General features: G+C 42.7%; 2 protein-coding genes across 2 annotated transcripts; both read right to left on the bottom strand.

Annotated features, from left to right (window-relative positions):
• Positions 1 to 1,127: 1,127 nt before the first annotated feature.
• Positions 1,128 to 4,812, bottom strand: LOC124489090 (mucin-5AC-like). The gene is made up of 7 exons (XM_047051738.1): positions 4,621 to 4,812; positions 3,928 to 4,265; positions 3,602 to 3,790; positions 2,961 to 3,056; positions 2,461 to 2,608; positions 2,112 to 2,267; positions 1,128 to 1,894 (listed from the first exon to the last, which is right to left on the bottom strand). The coding sequence occupies exons 2-7, from the start codon at positions 4,261 to 4,263 to the stop codon at positions 1,851 to 1,853; spliced, it is 969 nt and encodes a 322-aa protein (XP_046907694.1). The 5' UTR covers positions 4,264 to 4,265; positions 4,621 to 4,812; the 3' UTR covers positions 1,128 to 1,850.
• A 2,033-nt stretch (positions 4,813 to 6,845) lies between these two features.
• On the bottom strand, positions 6,846 to 11,051 carry LOC124489059 (nucleoporin NSP1-like). The gene is made up of 6 exons (XM_047051688.1): positions 10,368 to 11,051; positions 10,008 to 10,196; positions 9,391 to 9,486; positions 8,890 to 9,037; positions 8,541 to 8,696; positions 6,846 to 8,348 (listed from the first exon to the last, which is right to left on the bottom strand). The coding sequence occupies exons 1-6, from the start codon at positions 11,049 to 11,051 to the stop codon at positions 8,305 to 8,307; spliced, it is 1,317 nt and encodes a 438-aa protein (XP_046907644.1). The 3' UTR covers positions 6,846 to 8,304.
• Between the last annotated feature and the right edge of the window lie 9,776 nt (positions 11,052 to 20,827).

The raw sequence follows: 20,827 nt of genomic DNA, 5'->3' as shown, positions 1-20,827 counted from the left end.
ACTTGTTTAAGGAGGACATTGCACTTTAAGAATGTCATTGTACAGACTAACTTTGTTAAACCGTATACATGACTATACAACATATTGAACCTTGAATTATCAATCACTTATTGATAATACATTTAAAAAAATATATAAAAAAAAAACTTTACATAGAAAGTAACACATGAATTGTATCTCAATATTCTCAAATTTTTACTAGTGTTGTTAATAACATATTCCCCGTAGTCATCGTTTCTACTCGAAACATTCTATTCACCATCAATAAAGTATTTTTATCTTCTTTGATCTAAAGTTAGTTGGTCAGTGTTTTTTGTTGTTGTCATGTTTGGGGTAGATCAGAAATGAAAATAATAGAAGACGAAGCTTCTTGTGGGGTCTTGAAGAGGTGAATCACTCCTCTCCCTTCAGGAGTCACACCCCCTCCATGTTCCCCAGATGAAATCACCTTCTTCTTTGAGGAGAATCCTTGCATCTGCATTAATTGCTCTTCTTTTTTGTCATCTTCCAAACTCGAAGTTATAATGGGGGAATAATTAACCAACATTTGTTTAGGGCACTACGATTGGTTTGGCGTCCCCCCCTAAAACATTAGTAAAAAAAATCTAATCTAACATTTACACTATATTTGTAAATGTTGTCAATAACCAATCAAACAAGATTTTTTTTTAAAGTGTAACAGAATAAACTTCCTTGAAAAAAGGAGTAGTCATGTCTAGGTGACACTGTCACCAAGGCAACAACTGGAGAAAATGTTACCTGTGTATACAGTTTATGTTACATTTGACCAGCTTTTGAAAAATCCTTCTTGTAAAATGTGTACTCTGGGGTCTTCTTTACTGTTCCTCCTTCTTCCTCTTAGCTTCCTCTACGCATCATATCCTGTGTTCTTAATGGAAAAAATAATAATTAAACAAATATTTATTTTAATCCTTTTTCTCCCACCCCACAAGTAAATTCATTTAGAAAGATAGTGCAGGACTATAATTTGTGTTTATTGAAGAACATTCAATAAACGCCCGGTTTCACTGAAAATGGATAGGAAGCCGACGCTCCGCGCCGCTCCGCTCCGCTCCGTTGTAGTGGAAACGCACCGTAACTCCTTTCATAAAGACGCAAAGTCAGGATTTAGCTTCCAAGCTCCAGGTTTTTTAATGAAACAGAGTAAAACTGAAAATAATACAAGAATGGACATAGGTACATATACATCAGATAATCAGAAAAATATTGGAAATGACTGAGTATGAAAATTAAATTAATAGACATTGCTTGGAAATTAATTACTTGGTAATTAATGGAAATTACAAAGAAATTACCGTGGAAACAATAATCAATAAACAACAATCGAGCCAGCTGTAGCTTCTGCAAATGACCAACGGAAAAAGGTGACATTATATAATGGCCACTAGATGGCGCTTGTCTATGCTTGCCAGGGGCAGAACACCGGGGTTCCCTGACTTTCTCTCCCTGACAAACACATACAACTACCTGAATATGAACCCTGCTGTTCATTGAGAGTCTTTTTCAGAGCTACAACAAATGGGAGAACAAAATAAATAGTACACAGGGAAATAAAATAAGTCATTTTTCAAGTAGTTTTGCTTGAATCAATAGGTAGAATCAAACATTCAAATTACAAAAAATCATCAGATCACTTCAATCAGAGCAAAGCCGTCAGTAACTGCTCTTCAAACAGTGCCCGGCATGAAAAACATATTTCTTACAACTTATGTTGAGTAAAATCATCTAAAAGGATTGGAAGGGTAGAATAGAATCCATAGGATGGCTCAATAGAATCGAATGGCTGTTGACATCCTGAGTTCCTCCAGGTCGTCACATCCAGATTCATCTTACAGCATGGCCAGACCAAGCACACCCAACAGGATCAACAGAGCTGGAGAGAGAGAGAGAGAGAGAGAGAGAGAGAGAGAGAGAGAGAGAGAGAGAGAGAGAGAGAGAGAGAGAGAGAGAAAGAGAGAGAGAGAGAGAAAATGTGGGCATTAGTTTATTGTGTTACCTGTGTCCATATTCACAACTTTGTGTCTGTCTGTCTGTCTGTCTCTCTGACTGTCTGTCTACTATATCTATTTATCTATCCCTCCATCCAGTACCTTGGGAGAGGGAGCGCTGCAGCGTGATGCCGTGGCTGGCGGTGGTGGCGGGGGCGGTGGTGGTGGCGGTGAGGCTGTTGGTGATGGTGCTGTTGGGGTTGCTCAGGTCGACTGCCTCAGTGCTCCGCAGCCGGGCGGTGGGGGTGTTCAGCATGCCTGCGAGGAGACGGGACGTTAGAACAGAGGATATCTACTGGACACGGCTGTACAAGTCCTCCTTCACACACACACATCCGCGCACAATGTGTGAGAGTGTGTGTGTGAAGGACCAAGGAGAGCGCACGTGAGCGTGTACGTGAGCGCACACGCCTGTATGCGTGTCCGTGCGTGTGCGTGTTCAGCGTCTCACCCTCAGTAAGGGTTCCCTCCGACATGGAGACGATAAAGCTGGTGTCAGGGGACTTGGAGGAGACCCCGCTGGCCCTGGGGAGAGAGGCCGTGAAGGCACACTGGAGCAGCTTCCCTCTCACGACGCCCTTCACTTCGTTCACCGGCAGCTACGGGGGGGGGACACAATCACCACACGCTTAAGAAACTCTCCGCACGAACCTCACGGAGGTATTCTACATGTACCTGGTTGCGCCCTGGTGCGGATGACAACGGCACAACAGGTGGTGTCATTGTGACGTGCAACACCCTCTCTTGGTTTGTGACTTTGTTCCACCACGGAGCTTAAACTGGTTGTTGTAGGATGTGTCCTCAAACTCAACATTCAGGTGTTGACAGAGTCCAATTTGTTAACTGGTATTGCTGTGCCCTCAGGTCCAAATCGTCACATCAAACTACAATCGACAGAGTCAGCTCCTTGTTACTACACCTGGCTGGCAGGCTCTGATGGGTCCAACTCACCGATGTCATCACAAGTTCGTTGTTGTTCAGGAAAGTGGTGAAGAACTTGAAAGTGCCATTGCTGTTTGCGCACACATAGGTGGGGACGTTTAAGCTCTGCAACACAAGGAGGGAGGTGTATTTTAACATGAGTTTTCTTTCTGTAAGTTAACATGTTCACTGTCATTTCATCCCACATAAGGGTTAGGAATGTTGGAAAAAAAAACAGGGCTCAACAAACCTACTTTGCCGACAACTATTCAGTAATCCTACAAAAGTTGTTCATAATTCTTTTTTTAGAAAGGTCTTCTACACTTCAACTTTAAATTAGATTATACTTTATTTGTCATTGTGCAGTAAAACCATACAACAAAATGTACTTGTGCAGTCTCTAAAACAATACTCACTTTCATATACACGCTCACACAATAAATAAAATAAGAACAATAAACACAATAAAAATAAGAAAATAAAAGAACATTATCAAGGTATAGAATCCCTCTCTAGAAAGTGCTACTGTGTTGGCTTTTAGTACTATGGAGAAAAAGGCAGAAGAGTATTGGCTAGTTCGAAAAGTAAATGAAAAAATAAAAAAGGCCTGGCGCGACATAAACATGGCCCACATGCGAACCATACGATACATAGACAACTCATAGGCCTACCTGTGCAGCGCTAGTTGCGAGTCCCATGGCAATGTAGCTGGTTGAAGGTCCATTCAGCTGGAAAGAGAAGACCTGGCCTGAGGACTGGGCCGCAGACACGAAGAAACAGGACTGGGAGCTGGGAATGCAGGTCGATGGCTCGGAAGCACAAAACTGGGTCTTTCCGCAGGGATCCCTGGTGATGTTGGACTGTAGACGCATGGAGAGAGAAAGAGGGAGAAAAAGAGAGACACTGGATGAGAACGATCCATGTAACTGACGGGTTTTAGCATGTTTGAGAAAATGAGAGAGGGTGAGGGTGCTTGTATTTGTATATGTATGCTTACCGTGAAAGTCTCAACAGTGTTATTACTGACAAACACAGTGGTGGTTTGGATGGTAGTGGATCCTCCTGTTGCAGGGGCACCTGGGGCTGTAGTGGGTGCTGCTGTTGCAGAGACAACTAGGGCTGTAGGGGCTTCTGGTGTTGCAGAGACAACTAGGGTTGTAGGGGCACCTGGGGCTGTAGTGGGTCCTGCTGTTGCAGTGGCACTTGGGGCTGTAGTGGGTCCTGCTGTTAGAGCAGTTGAGGCATTCATAGTGGCTGTGGTGTTCTGTGCCTTTGCCCCCAGCAAAAGACAGGCCACTGCCACCATTGCCACAACCAATAGTCTGCTGTCCATTTCTATAAGGAGGGAAAAGTTTTTTTTTATTTTTACCATGCAAGTCAACAGAGCAGATGTTTGAGATAAAAGGCCTCTTGTAGGGAGACAAGGATTAAGAAATTCAAAGGAAGCAAATATGTCAAATGAAACTAATGGGGGACAGAACAAAATCTATCTGTTTGATGTTTTATATTAGTTAAGCACCCAATAAGAATCATTATTCGTGTAAAATGGTAAAGTACATTTAAGTGTAAACTCGAAAAACCTGACACTTACAGTAGGTTCAAGATTTTCTCTTTCGAAGTTCTATAGCAATATTAAAATAGCGGCCTTAAGGCTAAATGCTACATTTTACATGGACCACGCAATATTTACCTTTTTGTTGTGGGTTTTGCAGTAAATAGCCTCCTGATGAAGAAAGTTCAAGTGAAAAAGGGAGACGCTCCTCTTGGTAGAGATGATGCAGGTGCGCGTGACTAAGATGCTCTCGGTGGGTGCTTTGGCTCGGTTGTGGGATCTCACCCCGGTATTTAACACTTTATAAGGGTGCAAAAAATAGGGAGGAGAAATGGTCGGAATGTGGTGGAGGATGGTGAGGAACGTCAGACGTTTTTTCTACAATGGTACAAAGACAGTTCGACATCTTGTGTTTCGGGGAGGGTTTGACAGGAAAAATTATTGTGCCCCTCCTATTATCCCATGACAATGCCTTGCTGAGTCACCTAGCCTAACCTTTCTCTGAAGACAGGTTATGGGCTCACAACGTGGCCAAAAGCATTGCAAATGCGTATAGGACAATCCACAAATCGTGTTCCGCATATTTAAAACCTGTTCCACAAATGTAAAACGTGTTTCGCAAATGCAAATTTCTTTCCACAAATGTAAATCAAGATCCACAAAGACGTGATTAACTGTCCACAAACCATCACATTTTGATTTGCCTGTGAGTTTTTTTCTAACTACATATTTGCAAGACATTTTCAAGGGGATTGCGTACAATTGGTGCCATAAAGCTTTGCAAATAGGTCATTAAAAAGCTGAACTTAAATCATGTGACTTTTGTCACCAATTTGGCGCACGTGACTTTTGGCCCCAATTTCACGCTAGAGTCGAAACCTAACTCTATCGTCGAAACGGGGCCAAAAGTATTGCGAATGCGTATGATGCTCCCACAAATGTAAAACGTGATCCACAAATGTAAAACTGGTTCCGCAAATGTGAAACACATTCTGCAAATTTAAAACACGTTCCACCAATCTAAAATCGTTTTCACACATCGCTAAATCATAAATCGCACTGGACACCCGTGATGTAGCAATGGAGGTTCTATGTTCTGTACCCGGACTGTTTAAGGGGTGACAGGGAGTTGTAGGAGCGTCTTTAGGCTGAAGCGCACCACTGACTCGGAATCTCTTTATTCACTTATTGCTTCATTAATGTAAAGCATATTTAACATAATTTAAGACAAATTCTAAGCACATTTAAGATATGGTAGCACCATTAAGTGTGAAGTGTCCGTTTAACTGGTCCAGATGAATGATTAATCTGATGACGTCTATTTTCGTAGTACAATTACGCCTACGCTGTTTCGTTAGGCCTATTCCAAAAACGTCAAACGACGAAACCCGAGCGCATACATGCAGATTGTAATGTTACACAGACTTTAAGTCTTTTTGGGGTCTCTAGTGGACGGGGAGGTGTGGGTTACGGAATCAGACCAACACAGCTACCAACACTCGTCTGTCTCAGCTCTGGCCGTTGCAGAGGCCCCACAAGGTAATTCACTATATGATGGGACAGACATGTAGCCTACCTCATTGGCAATCTAATTAAGTCACCATGTGACGGTTCCATTATTGCTGTTATAAAAAGTATCCATATCAAAATAACTTGTTAAAGGCTATAATTCATTTGTCTTTTCTAAACTGCAAAGCCTCAGTGTAGTAGAAACTGTTTGCATGGAATAACATTGGGATCAATTTGTCAGTTCAGAGGGAGTCAGGGGAGTTAGATGGCTGAGCGGTGAGGGAGTCGGGCTAGTAATCAGTAGGTTAACGGATAGATTCCCCGCCGTGCCAAATGACGTTGTGTCCTTGGGCAAGGCACTTCACCCTACTTGCCTCGGGGGGAATGTCCCTCTACTTACTGTAAGTCGCTCTGGATAAGAGCGTCTGCTAAATGACTACATGTAAATGTTCAAAAAATCAGGCTTGTGAGACAGGGTAGACTCCAAACTGGCCCTGTTTGCCTCGCCCTACCAACACTAGAAACCAACACCCTGCCTACCAACACTAGAAACTGGTGGTTATAATCAACAGAAGAGTTAATTCCACCTGCATGCAAAGTTTACACATCACAATCACACACCTATAATGCATACGATACAATTATTCTGCACGACCACAAAAATGAATCTAGCAAATTTAAATCTAGACATTTTTATTATTTTATTGCGGTCTATATTCTAGTAAACCCAGTGACTTTACTGTAGTAAAACACAACTAGCTAAAGGAATTAGAGCATGGGATAATATCAGAGAAACTTTAGCCTGTATCTGATATATTCAACAAAATTCGCACCTTTAATTTTTTGAACTAACAAATTGATCCCAATGTTATTACATGCAAACTGTTTCTACTACACTGATGCTTTGCAGTTTAGAAAAGAAAACTCCCTTGTCACCCCTTTAACAGTCCAGGTACAGCACATAGAACCTACATTGCTACATTACGGGTGTCCAGTGCGATTTACTACATGTGTGAAAACGATTTTACATTTGTGGAACGTGTTTTACATTTGCAGAATATGTTTCACATTTCAATATTCTCAAATTTTTACTAGTTTTTGGTAAAAAAATAAAATAAATTGCCAATCAAAGGGTCCCCTACACTATGTTTGTAAATGTTGTCACTAACCAATCAAAGTTAAAATCTTTTTTAAAAAGCGTAAAAGAATAAACTGCCTTGAAAAAAAACAAGCAGTCATGTCCAGATACTGGGCCATGGCAACAACTGGAGAAAATGTTACCTGTGTATACCGTTTCTGTTACATTTCTACAGTTTTTGAAAATCCTTCTTATACAATCTGTACTCTGTGGTCTTCTTTACTGTTCCTCCTTCTTCTCTGTTCCTCTTAGCTTCTTCTACGCATCATATCCTGTGTTCTTAATTGACTTTTTCAACAACAACAAAAACAACAACAAAAACAACAACAAAAACAATAACAAATTGTTTTTATCCTTTTTCTCCCACCTCAAAAATGAATTCATTTACAAAGATAGTGCAGGACTATAAATTGTGTTTATTGAATAACATTTTCATAATAAAGAACATTTAAAAAATTGCATGTAACTTATTTGTCATGCAATTACATGACCATCACCATCCAGTGGTGTATGGGTACTCCTATTGCTCTCATAAAGACACATTCGAGCTAACAAATAAAACAGGGAAGCATAAACTGTAGATAAACATGATTGTATTTGTCAACTGTAGACTAAGTCTACAGACTCACCCGTACACTAAAATAAGATATGTTTGAGTGTTCTATTTCAATTAAATCTATCACACATTCAGTATTCTGACATGACACACAGACCAACACACACACACACACTCTAACACACTCATTTGCTCTCTTCAAGCTTCTTTTGGAAGTATACTTCAACTCCGGGACTACCTGACTGTCTCTCTCTCTCACACACATACAGCTACCTGAATATGAACCCTGTTGTTCATTGAGAGTCTTTTTCAGAGCTACAACAAATGGGAGAACAAAATAAATAGTACACAGGGAAATAAAATAAGTATTTTTGTATCATTGGGTAGAATCAAACATTCAAATTACAAAAATCATCAGATCACTTCAATCAGAGCAAAGCCGTCAGTGATTGCTCTTCAAATAGTGCCCGGAATGAAATACTTATTTCCTACAACTTCTGTTGAGTAAAATCATCTAAAAGGATTGGAAGGGTCAGAATAGAATCCATAGGAAGGCTCAATAGAATCGAATGGCTGTTGGCATCCTGAGTTCCTCCAGGTCCTCACATCCAGACTCATCTCACAGCATGGTCAGACCAAGCACACCCAACAGGATCAACAGAGCTGGAGAGAGAGAGAGAGAGAGAGAGGGAGAGAGAGAGCGAGAGAGACAGAGGGAGAGAGAGAGACAGAAAAAAAAATGTGAGCATTAGTTTACCGTGTTACCTGTGTCCATATTCACAACTTTGTGTCTGTCTGTCTGTCTCTCTGACTGTCTGTCTACTATATCTATCTATCTATCCCTCCATCCAGTACCTTGGGAGAGGGAGCGCTGCAGCGTGATGCCGTGGCTGGCGGTGGTGGCGGGGGCGGTGGTGGTGGCGGTGAGGCTGTTGGTGATGGTGCTGTTGGGGTTGCTCAGGTCGACTGCCTCAGTGCTCCGCAGCCGGGCGGTGGGGGTGTTCAGCATGCCTGCGAGGAGACGGGACGTTAGAACAGAGGATATCTACTGGACACGGCTGTACAAGTCCTCCTTCACACACACACATCCGCGCACAATGTGTGAGAGTGTGTGTGTGAAGGACCAAGGAGAGCGCACGTGAGCGTGTACGTGAGCGCACACGCCTGTATGCGTGTCCGTGCGTGTGCGTGTTCAGCGTCTCACCCTCAGTAAGGGTTCCCTCCGACATGGAGACGATAAAGCTGGTGTCAGGGGACTTGGAGGAGACCCCGCTGGCCCTGGGGAGAGAGGCCGTGAAGGCACACTGGAGCAGCTTCCCTCTCACGACGCCCTTCACTTCGTTCACCGGCAGCTACGGGGGGGGGGACACAATCACCACACGCTTAAGAAACTCTCCGCACGAACCTCACGGAGGTATTCTACATGTACCTGGTTGCGCCCTGGTGCGGATGACAACGGCACAACAGGTGGTGTCATTGTGACGTGCAACACCCTCTCTTGGTTTGTGACTTTGTTCCACCACGGAGCTTAAACTGGTTGTTGTAGGATGTGTCCTCAAACTCAACATTCAGGTGTTGACAGAGTCCAATTTGTTAACTGGTATTACTGTGCCCTCAGGTCCAAATCGTCACATCAAACTACAATCGACAGAGTCAGCTCCTTGTTACTACACCTGGCTGGCAGGCTCTGATGGGTCCAACTCACCGATGTCATCACAAGTTCGTTGTTGTTCAGGAAAGTGGTGAAGAACTTGAAAGTGCCATTGCTGTTTGCGCACACATAGGTGGGGACGTTTAAGCTCTGCAACACAAGGAGGGAGGTGTATTTTAACATGAGTTTTCTTTCTGTAAGTTAACATGTTCACTGTCATTTCATCCCACATAAGGGTTAGGAATGTTGGAAAAAAAAACAGGGCTCAACAAACCTACTTTGCCGACAACTATTCAGTAATCCTACAAAAGTTGTTCATAATTCTTTTTTTAGAAAGGTCTTCTACACTTCAACTTTAAATTAGATTATACTTTATTTGTCATTGTGCAGTAAAACCATACAACAAAATGTACTTGTGCAGTCTCTAAAACAATACTCACTTTCATATACACGCTCACACAATAAATAAAATAAGAAAATAAAAGAACATTATCAAGGTATAGAATCCCTCTCTAGAAAGTGCTACTGTGTTGGCTTTTAGTACTATGGAGAAAAAGGCAGAAGAGTATTGGCTAGTTCGAAAAGTAAATTAAAAAATAAAAAAGGCCTGGCGCGACATAAACATGGCCCACATGCGAACCATACGATACATAGACAACTCATAGGCCTACCTGTGCAGCGCTAGTTGCGAGTCCCATGGCAATGTAGCTGGTTGAAGGTCCATTCAGCTGGAAAGAGAAGACCTGGCCTGAGGACTGGGCCGCAGACACGAAGAAACAGGACTGGGAGCTGGGAATGCAGGTCGATGGCTCGGAAGCACAAAACTGGGTCTTTCCGCAGGAATCCCTGGTGATGTTGGACTGTAGACGCACGGAGAGAGAGAGGGAGAAAAAGAGAGACAAAGAGAGAGAGAGAGAGACAGAGACAGAGAAAGACACTGGATGAGAACGATCCATATAACTGACGGGGTTTAGCATGTTAGATAAAACGAGAGAGGGTGAGGGTGTTTGGATTTGTATGTGTTTGCTTACCGTGAAAGTCTCAACAATGTTATTACTGACGAACAGAGTGGTGGTTTGGATGGTAGTGGATCCTCCTGTTGCAGCGGTGGTTGTAGCACCTGGGGTCATAGTGGATCCTCCTGCTGCAGCGGTGGTTGTAGCACCTGGGGTCATAGTGGATCCTCCTGCTGCAGTGGTGGTTGTAGCACCTGGGGTCATAGTGGATCCTCCTGCTGCAGCGGTGGTTGTAGCACCTGGGGTCATAGTGGATCCTCCTGCTGCAGCGGTGGTTGTAGCACCTGGGGTCATAGTGGATCCTCCTGCTGCAGCGGTGGTGGTAGCACCTGGGGTCATAGTGGATCCTCCTGCTGCAGCTGTGGTGGTAGCACCTGGGGTCATAGTGGATCCTCCTGCTGCAGCGGTGGTGGTAGCACCTGGGGTCATAGTGGATCCTCCTGCTGCAGCTGTGGTGGTAGCACCTGGGGTCATAGTGGATCCTCCTGCTGCAGCGGTGGTGGTAGCACCTGGGGTCATAGTGGATCCTCCTGCTGCAGCGGTGGTTGTAGCACCTGGGGTCATAGTGGATCCTCCTGCTGCAGCGGTGGTTGTAGCACCTGGGGTCATAGTGGATCCTCCTGCTGCAGCGGTGGTTGTAGCACCCGGGGTCATAGTGGATCCTCCTGCTGCAGCGGTGGTTGTAGCACCCGGGGTCATAGTGGATCCTTCTGCTGCAGCGGTGGTTGTAGCACCTGTGGCTGTAGTGGGTCCTGCTGTTGCAGAGACAACTAGGGCTGTAGTGGGTCCTGCTGTTGCAGGGACAGTCGTGGTTGCGGTGGCCGTAATGGATACTGTAGTAGCAGATGTATCATTCGTAGAGGCTGTGGTGCTCTGTGCCTTTGCCCCCATCGACAGACAGGCCATTGCCACCATCGCCACAATCATAATTAGTCTGCTGTCCATTTCTATAAGGAGGGAAAGGTTTTTTTTAATTTAATTACATTTGTTATACCTTTTATTTTTACCATGCAAGTCAATAAAGCAGATGTTTGAGATAAAAGGTCTCTTGTAAGGATAAGGATTGGGAATTCAAATAAAGCAAATGTGTAAAATTAAACTAATGGGGGACAGAACAAAATCTATCTGTTTAAAGTTTTATATTAGTTAAGCACCAAATAAGAATCATTATTTGTGTCAAATGTTAAAGTACATTGTACTGTAAACTCGAGAAACCTGACACTTACAGTAGGTTCAACATGTTATTTTTTAGAAGTTCTATAGCTACATTAAAATAGCGGCCTTTAGGCTAAATGCTACATTTGACATTGACCACACGATATTTACCTTTTTGTTGTGGGTTTTGCAGTGAATAGCCTCCTGATGAAGAAAGTTCAAGTGAAAAAGGGAGACGCTCCTCTTGGTAGAGATGATGCAGGTGTGACAGAGATGCCCTCGGTGGGTGCTTTGGCTCGGTTGTGGGATCTCACCCCGGTATTTAACACTTTATAAGGGTGCAAAAAAGAGGGAGGAGAAATGGTCGGAATGTGATGTTTTTTTCCGTTATGGTACAAAGACAGTTTGACATATTGTGTTTCGAGGAGGGTTTGACTGGAAAAAAATTGAGTCCCTCCCATGACAATGCCTTAAGGCTTTGCTGAGTCACTGCCAACCGTTTCTCTGAAGACAGGTCTTCCTGTATCACATTTCAAAAATTGTTGTTTTAAAATACTTAGGAACCGAGAATCGTTTAGGCCTACCTATGTGTTAAAAATGCAATTCAGACATCAAATTGAGACGTCCATAGACATAAATTCAACTTTTCTCCCGCCACCTTTTTTGCTCAGACTAGGCTAAAGTGAACTCTCTTACAATCACTAGAAAAAGAATAAGCGAATAAAAGAAAATAGATAACAATAATATTGTACTTTTCTGAAAAAGTTCCACATGTCTGCAGGCCTACATTAAGGACAGCATGGCCTAATTACTCTGGTAACTACAATTATTATAAATGAAAGGTCGTTTTTTAGAGGATAATAAAACATTGCAAGTGTTTATTATTGAGACCTTGTGATTGCATCGCATGTGAGGATGATCGGACATTGTAGAACCAGTCTAACTAGCTAAAGGAAATGCCCACTGTATGTCTTTGTCTCATCCTTACCCAACGTTTCGTTCTCCTGTCATTGTTCTTAAAATCAAAGAGAGGTATTGTACTGTCCTTTGTTTAATTGCCAGATCTTTATTTATTTTGTAGGCTACTGTTGTTTGTTGCCTCCGTAACATGGAACACTCTTAAGAACTACTGTAGCCTGTACATTTCTGTGACCTATAAATGTGTTAATCTGACAGGTTCTTGGATATTAATACTTGCACTCTACTTGACCCATGTATGAGACACACTACAAAAGTAACTGGCTATGCACGTGCACTACTTCACCCAGGGCATGGATAAAGTATGCATACCATGGCCTATCCATGGACTGGTAATCTGAAGGTTGCCAGATCGATTCCCGGCCGTGGCAAAAATGACGTTGTGTCCTTGGGCAAGGCACTTCACCCTACTTGCCTCGGGGGGAATGTCCCTGTACTTACTGTAAGTCGCTCTGGATAAGAGCGTCTGCTAAATGACTAAATGTAATGTAATGTAAAACCGGCTCTGAATTTCTTGGAGATCAAATATCAGCGAAAGTGAACAGCTATTATGTAAGTCACCATGTGACGTCCATTATTGCTGTTATAAAAAGTATCCATATAAAAATAACTTGTTAAAGGCTATGATTCATTTGTCTTTTCTAAACTGCAAAGCATCAGTGTAGTAGAAACAGTTTGCATGGAATAACATTAGGATCTATGTGTTAGTTCAAAAAACCAGGCGTGAGTAGACTCCAAACTGGCCCTGTTTGCCTCGCCCTACCAACACTAGAAACCAACACTCTACCAACACTAGAAACTGGTGGTTATAATCAACAGAAGAGTTAGTTCCACCTGCATGCAAAGTTTACACACCATAATCACACACCTATAATGTATACGATACAATTATTCTGCACGACCACAAAAATGAATCTGGCAAATGTAAATCTAGAAATGTTTATTATTTTATTGAGGTCTATATTCTAGTAAACTCAGTGACTTTAATGTAGTAAAACACAACTAGCTAAAGGAATGAGAGCATGGGATAATATCAGAGAAACTTTAGCCTGTATCTGATATATTCAACAAGATTCGCACCTTTAATTTTTTGAACTAACAAATTGATCCCAATGTTATTACATGCAAACTGTTTCTACTACACTGATGCTTTGCAGTTTAGAAAAGAAAACTCCCTTGTCACCCCTTTAACAGTCCAGGTACAGCACATATAACCTACATTGCTACATTACGGGTGTCCAGTGCGATTTACTACATGTGTGAAAACGATTTTACGTTTGTGGAACGTGTTTTACATTTGCAGAATATGTTTCACATTTCAATATTTTCACATTTGTACTAGTTTTTGGTAAAAAAATAAAATAAATTGCCAATCAAAGGGCCCCCTACACTATGTTTGTAAATGTTGTCACTAACCAATCAAAGTTAAAATCATTTTTTTAAAGCGTAAAAGAATAAACTGCCTTGAAAAAAAACGAGCAGTCATGTCCAGATACTGGGCCATGGCAACAACTGGAGAAAATGTTACCTGTGTATATCGTTTCTGTTACATTTCTACAGTTTTTGAAAATCCTTCTTATACAATCTGTACTCTGTGGTCTTCTTTACTGTTCCTCCTTCTTCCCTGTTCCTCTTAGCTTCTTCTACGCATCATATCCTGTGTTCTTAATTGACCTTTTCAACAACAACAAAAAGATAACAATAAAAAATTGTTTTTATCCTTTTTCTCCCACCTCAAAAATGAATTCATTTACAAAGATAGTGCAGGACTATAAATTGTGTTTATTGAATAACATTTCCATAATAAAGAACATTTAAAAAATTGCATGTAACTTATTTGTCATGCAATTACATGACCATCACCATCCAGTGGTGTATGGGTACTCCTATTGCTCTCATAAAGACACATTTGAGCTAACTAATAAAACAGGGAAGCATAAACTGTACATAAACATGATTGTATTTGTCAACTGTAGACTGAGTCTACAGACTCATCCGTACACTAAAATAAGATATGTTTGAGTGTTCTATTTCAATTAAATCTATCACACATTCAGTATTCTGACATGACACAAAGACAAACACATACACAGACACACACGCACACACTCTGACACACTCATTTGGTCTCCAAGCTTTTTTTAGAAGTATACTTCAACTCCGGGATTACCTGACTGTCTCTCTCTCACACACACATACAGCTACCTGAATATGAACCCTGTTGTTCATTGAGAGTCTTTGTCAGAGCTACAACAAATGGGAGAACAAAATAAATAGTACACAGGGAAATAAAATAAGTATTTATTGATACTACCTATTGATACTTCTTGGATCAATAGGTAGAATCAAACATTCAAATTACAGAAAATCATCAGATCACTTCAATCAGACCAAAGCCGTCAGTGATTGCTCTTCAAATAGTGCCCGGCATGAAATACTTATTTCCTACAACTTATGTTGAGTAAAATCATATAAAAGGATTGGAAGGGTCAGAATAAAATCCATAGGATGGCTCAATAGAATCGAATGGCTGTTGACATTCTGAGTTCCTCCAGGTCGTCACATCCAGATTCATCTCACAGCATGGCCAGACCAAGCACACCCAACAGGATCAACAGAGCTGGAGAGAGAGATAGAGAGAAAGAGAGAGAGAGAGAGCGAGAGAGAGAGAAAAAACGTGAGCATTAGTTTACTGTGTTACCTTTGTCCATATTCATAACTTTGTGTCTGTCTGTCTCTCTGACTGTCTGTCTACTATATCTATCTATCTATCTATCTATCTATCTATCTATCTATCTATATATCTATCTATCTATCTATCCCTCCATCCAGTACCTTGGGAGAGGGAGCGTTGTAGCGTGATGCCGTGGCTGGCGGTGGTGGTGAGACCTGGGGCCATAGTGGATCCTGCTGTTGTAGCGGTGGTTGTAGCACCTGGGGCCATAGTGGATCCTGCTGTTGTAGCGGTGGTTGCAGCACCTGGGGCCATAGTGGATCCTGCTGTTGTAGCGGTGGTTGTAGCACCTGGGGTCGTAGTGGATCCTGCTGTTGCAGCTGTGGTGGTAGCACCTGGGGTCGTAGTGGATCCTGCTGTTGCAGCGGTGGTTGTAGCACCTGGGGTCGTAGTGGATCCTGCTGTTGCAGCGGTGGTTGTAGCACCTGGGGCCATAGTGGATCCTGCTGTTGTAGCGGTGGTTGTAGCACCTGGGGTCGTAGTGGATCCTGCTGTTGCAGCTGTGGTGGTAGCACCTGGGGTCGTAGTGGATCCTGCTGTTGCAGCGGTGGTTGTAGCACCTGGGGTCGTAGTGGATCCTGCTGTTGCAGCGGTGGTTGTAGCACCTGGGGTCATAGTGGATCCTGCTGTTGCAGCGGTGGTTGTAGCACCTGGGGCCGTAGTGGATCCTGCTGTTGCAGCGGTGGTTGTAGCACCTGGGGCTGTAGTGGGTCCTGCTGTTGCAGGGACAGTCGTGGTTGCGGTGGCCGTAATGGATACTGTAGTAGCAGATGTATCAATCGTAGAGGCTGTGGTGTTCTGTGCCTTTGCCCCCATCGACAGACAGGCCACTGCCACCATCGCCACAATCATAACTAGTTTGCTGTCCATTTCTATAAGGAGGGAAAGTTTTTTTTAATTTAATTCAATTTGTTATACCTTTTATTTTTACCATGCAAGTCAATAAAGCAGATGTTTGAGATAAAAGGTCTCTTGTAAGGATAAGGATTGGGAATTCAAATGAAGCAATTGTGTAAAATTAAACTAATGGGGGACAGAACAAAATCTATATGTTAAAAGTTTTCTATTAGTTAAGCACCAAATTAGAATTGTTATTCGTGTAAAATGGCAAAGTAAATTTAAGTGTACACTCAAGAAACCTGACACTTACAGTAGGTTCAACATTTTATCTTTAGAGGTTTTATAACTATATAAAAATAGTGGCCTTTAGGCCAAATGCTACATATGACATTGACCACGCAATATTTACCTTTTTGTTGTGGGTTTTGCAGTGAATAGCCTCCTGATGAAGAAAGTTCAAGTGAAAAAGGGAGACGCTCCTCTTGGTAGAGATGATGCAGGTGTGACAGAGATGCTCAAGGTGGGTGCTTTGGCTCGGTTGTGGGATCTCAACCCGGTATTTAACACTTTATGGTTGATAAGAAGAGGGGAGGAGAAATGGTCGGAATGTGATGGAGGATGGTGACGAGCGTCTGACGTTACACGTTTGTTTTTCTGTCATGGTACAAAGACAGTCGGACATGTTTCGAGGCGGGTTTGACTGGGAAAACAATGTTTTCCCCTCCCATGACAATGTCTTGCTGAGTCACTGCCAACCGTTTCTCTGAAGACAGGTCTTCCTGTATTACTTTTCTAAACAATTCGTTTTAAAATACTTAGGAACCGAGAATCATTTAGGCCTACCTATGTGTTAAAAATGCAATTCAGACATCAAAATGATACGTCCATAGACATAAATTCAACTTTTCTCCCGCCACCTTTTTTGCTCAGACTAGGCTAAAGTAAACTCTCTTACAATCACTAGAAAAAGAATAAGCGGGTAAAAGAAAATAGATAACAATAATATTGTACTTTTCTGAAAAAGTTCCACATGTCTGCAGGCCTACATTAAGGACAGCATGGCATAATTACTCTGGTAATTACAATTATTATAAATGAAAGGTCGTTTTTTAGAGGATAATAAAACATTGCAAGTGTTTATTATTGAGACCTTGTGATTGCATCGCATGTGAGGATGATCGAACATAGTAGAACCGGTCAAACTAGCTAGTGGAAATACCCACACTGTATGTCTTTGTCTCAGCCTTACCCAACGTTTCATTCTCCTTTATTTGTTCTTAAACTTAAAGAGAGGTATTGAACTGTCATTCGTTTAATGGCCAGATCATAATTTATTTTGTAGGCTACTGTTGTTTGTTGCCTCCGTAACACGGAACACTCTTAACTACTGTAGCCTGTACATACTGTGACCTATAAATGTGTTAATCTGACAGGTTCTCGGATATTAATACTTGAACTGTACTTGATTGTGCTTTTACAAATATCAAACTGGCCAACATCTTCCTTTTTGGAACCCATGTATGAGACACACTACAAAAGTAACTGTCTCAGCACGTGCACTACTTCACCCAGGGCATGGATAAAGTATGGCTTATCCATGGCCTACCTACCTAATCTACGTTTATCGATCTCTCGATCAAGAAGCAGCCTGAAAACCATCTCTGAATGTCTTGGAGATCAGATGTCAGCGAAAGTGAACAGTTATTGAGCGAAAGTGGACAATAGTTGCAGAGGGTACACGAACATGCAGGGAAGACCATGTGAAATGGATCTGTTAAATTGAGCCTTTGTAAAAACAATCCGCGCCCACGCATCCATCACTTGCCAATCTGGCAGAACCACGCGCCATGCACTTCTGAAATGTCACTATTGCAACATAGACACACACACACAAACACACAGATACACACAAATACACAGACATAGGACATACCACAGTGATTATGTCGGTATGAGTGTCAATAGTTTGGTCATGAGTAGATGCCGGCAGTGGGTGTGTGAATAAACATGCTTTTGTGTTAGGTGTGTTTCCTTAAACGCAATGTCCTATGACTCTGATGTCAGAGCGCGACTGAAATAACAGATACACGTTCATTGTTTGTGAATCATCAAAGCTGTGATGCTACTCTAGTGTTATGAGCGTAAAATACATTTGTGTAATCTAGTGTTTGCACCCCTAAATAGGATATGTAAAACCACATTTATTTGAGACAGGGGGGAGGACGACAGGGGGGGAGGGAGACGGGGGGGAGGGAGACGGGGGAGAGACGGGGGGGAAACGGGGGGAGATGGGGGGGGCTGATGGCTGAGCGATTAAGGAATCGGGCTATTAATCAGAAGGTTACTGAGTCCTTGGGAAAGGCACTTCACCCTTCTTGCCTCGGGGGAATGTCCCTGTACTTACTGTAAGACGCTCTGGATTAGAGCGTCTGCTAAATGACTAAATATAAATGCGTACGTAGAGACGGGGGGGAGATGGGGGGGAGACGGGGGGGAGGGAGACGGTGGGGGAGACGGGGGGGAGGGAGACATGGGGGGAGACGGGGGGAGATGGGGGGGAGGGAGATGGGGGGGGAGACGGGGGGGGCTGATGGCTGAGCGAATAAGCAATCGGGCTATTAATCAGAAGGTTATTGATTCGATTCCCACCATGCCAATGACGTTGTGTCCTTGGGCAAGACACTTCACCCTACTTGCCTCGGGGGGGAATGTCCCTGTACTTACTGTAAGTCGCTCTGGATAAGAACGTACGTAGAGACACTTGTGTGGCTGGTACAGCAAGTTTGTATTTCTAGTAGGCTACAGGCTGACATGAGTTATACATTGGATTAGTTCATGAGTATCAGGTGTGTCATTGATAAGAAGTGTCAGATTGGAGTTTTGGTGTCTATTCCTCCCGAACATCATTTAATATTGAATTCTAACTCCATAAAAATAGCACATTTACACATTTAAGATGCTTAAGAAAATATTTTCCACTATAAGCCTATACACAACATAAAAGAGTGTGTGTTGTTGGGTGAGGCTAAAACCCTAGATGGGGAGCTTAGTGCTCCGTGGAGCTGTGTGCAAAAATGCTGTTCTGCTGGTTCAAAAGCCCATCACAAGTCAGTTGAGGTTTCACCAGAAGTTTGTGAAATGGACGAAAGCCAGACTTTGTCACGCCTTTCTCTCTCTGTCTGTCTCTCTGTCTTTCTGATCTTTGTCTGTCTCTGTCTCTGTCTCTGTCTCTGTCTCTGTCTCTGTCTCTGACTCTCTCTTTCTCTTTCTCTCTCTCTCTCTCTCTCTCTCTCTCTCTCTCTCTCTCTTCTCGCTCTCTCTCTCTCTCTCTCTCTCTCTCTGTCTCTCTGTCTCTCTGTCACTCTCTCTCTCTCTCGATCTCCATCTGTCTCTCGATTCTATCTGCCTATCTATCTCAGTGTTTTTTTGTCTTCCAGGCTCAAATCTAACCAAGCAATCCATCAGTCATTCAATCGATAAATCGATAAGCCGACTGTTACCTTACCTTGTCCTCCCCTCACCCCCTTTTCAGTTATCTGACAATTAACATCTTTGCTCGTCTTTCAACCATGACATTGTTAAAGCCCTTTCCTAAAATGCACTATTCTGAAATGCTGTCACGCAATTCCAGACATGCTTTCGTTCATACATTTTGGCCCTCAGTCAAAATAAATTACACGTTACCCTAAAATGCTTAGGTTGTAGTTTAGAGGCGCCTTACAGACATGATTGACTGAAAAGGGTTGACGTGTTATGATTATGGAACGCTGATTACAATGGCGTCGACACAGTAAAGAACGTTGCTGTAGTTACACCATAGTAGTAACAGGGACTACTTACTGGCATAGCTGTGTCAGCTTTTATCAAGACAGGTGAAACAAGGTGTTGCACATGGAAGAACCCCTCACCCTAGAGGCTTTCCAGGTGTGAGAGGATGTGACATCGTAACACATTTTGACAGCCGTTGTGACTCATTCAGGCGATGACCCGCCGTCTCATTGAACTTAAACGTTTACAAAGCTCCACGGTTACGCCATGACAAATTGCGCAACTAATCTCAAGTCCATTTAGTTCTATTCTTGAACTAAAAAAACAGGTATGTTTTAGATTGTTGAAACCCAATCGAAGCTATAGCTTTAATTCTGTCACCTTATCCCTGCTTATCTACGACTAATGTCTATACAACACATGCAGGTCAACACGTTACCCGGTTATTGTCATGATGATGTCTGTGTAATTTAGGCCTTTGATTGTTGGATATGTGCTGGTGTAACGGGGGCAACCGTTACCCTGCCAACAAAGCACACACTTAATACAGACACACCTTTAGTAGGGAAGGTTCTAGACCATTTCAACAAGGGGGCAAAGCTGGGGCAAATTGTACTGTTAGAGGGCAGGGGCGTGTTCAGGGGGTGACCTAGGGTGGCACGGGCCACCCCTGAAATCTGATTGGCCACCCCAATATATGATTGGCTATATGCCCAGTCAGAGGCGGGCCACCCCTGGTGCCACCCCTATCAAAAATGTCTGGACACACCGCTGTTAGAGGGGCAACTGACAACATTATTGTTGTCATGTAATTTTCTTCATTGCATTTCAGGTATTAACAGGAAAAATACCATGTTTATAATAAATCAGACTCTACAATTAGAGGGGCCAAGCTCATTGTCACTAGGGCACTTAAGGGGACGTCTTAAAGGGAAGAGCTGTAAGCAGTGGGTACATTTTACAATTAGATCCGCATTGAACTGAAAGCAGAAACCACAGG

Source organism: Hypomesus transpacificus, unplaced genomic scaffold (assembly GCF_021917145.1).
Source record: "Hypomesus transpacificus isolate Combined female unplaced genomic scaffold, fHypTra1 scaffold_170, whole genome shotgun sequence".
Taxonomy (NCBI): Eukaryota; Metazoa; Chordata; class Actinopteri; order Osmeriformes; family Osmeridae; genus Hypomesus; species Hypomesus transpacificus.
Note: the sequence above shows the minus strand (reverse complement) of the source record. Positions and strands in the feature narration are given on the sequence as shown.

Excerpts from the sequence above, each read along its gene's own strand:
- LOC124489090 (XM_047051738.1), bottom strand. The coding sequence starts at position 4,263 with ATGGACAGCAGACTATTGGTTGTGGCAATGGTGGCAGTGGCCTGTCTT. Across the intron at positions 2,609-2,960 it reads ACGAACTTGTGATGACATCG|CTGCCGGTGAACGAAGTGAA; the intron begins GTGAGTTGGACC and ends CCCCCCCCGTAG. Across the intron at positions 2,268-2,460 it reads GGAGGGAACCCTTACTGAGG|GCATGCTGAACACCCCCACC; the intron begins GTGAGACGCTGA and ends GTCTCCTCGCAG.
- LOC124489059 (XM_047051688.1), bottom strand. The coding sequence starts at position 11,051 with ATGACCCCGGGTGCTACAACCACCGCTGCAGCAGGAGGATCCACTATG. Across the intron at positions 10,197-10,367 it reads ACATTGTTGAGACTTTCACG|TCCAACATCACCAGGGATTC; the intron begins GTAAGCAAACAC and ends GTGCGTCTACAG. Across the intron at positions 9,038-9,390 it reads ACGAACTTGTGATGACATCG|CTGCCGGTGAACGAAGTGAA; the intron begins GTGAGTTGGACC and ends CCCCCCCCGTAG.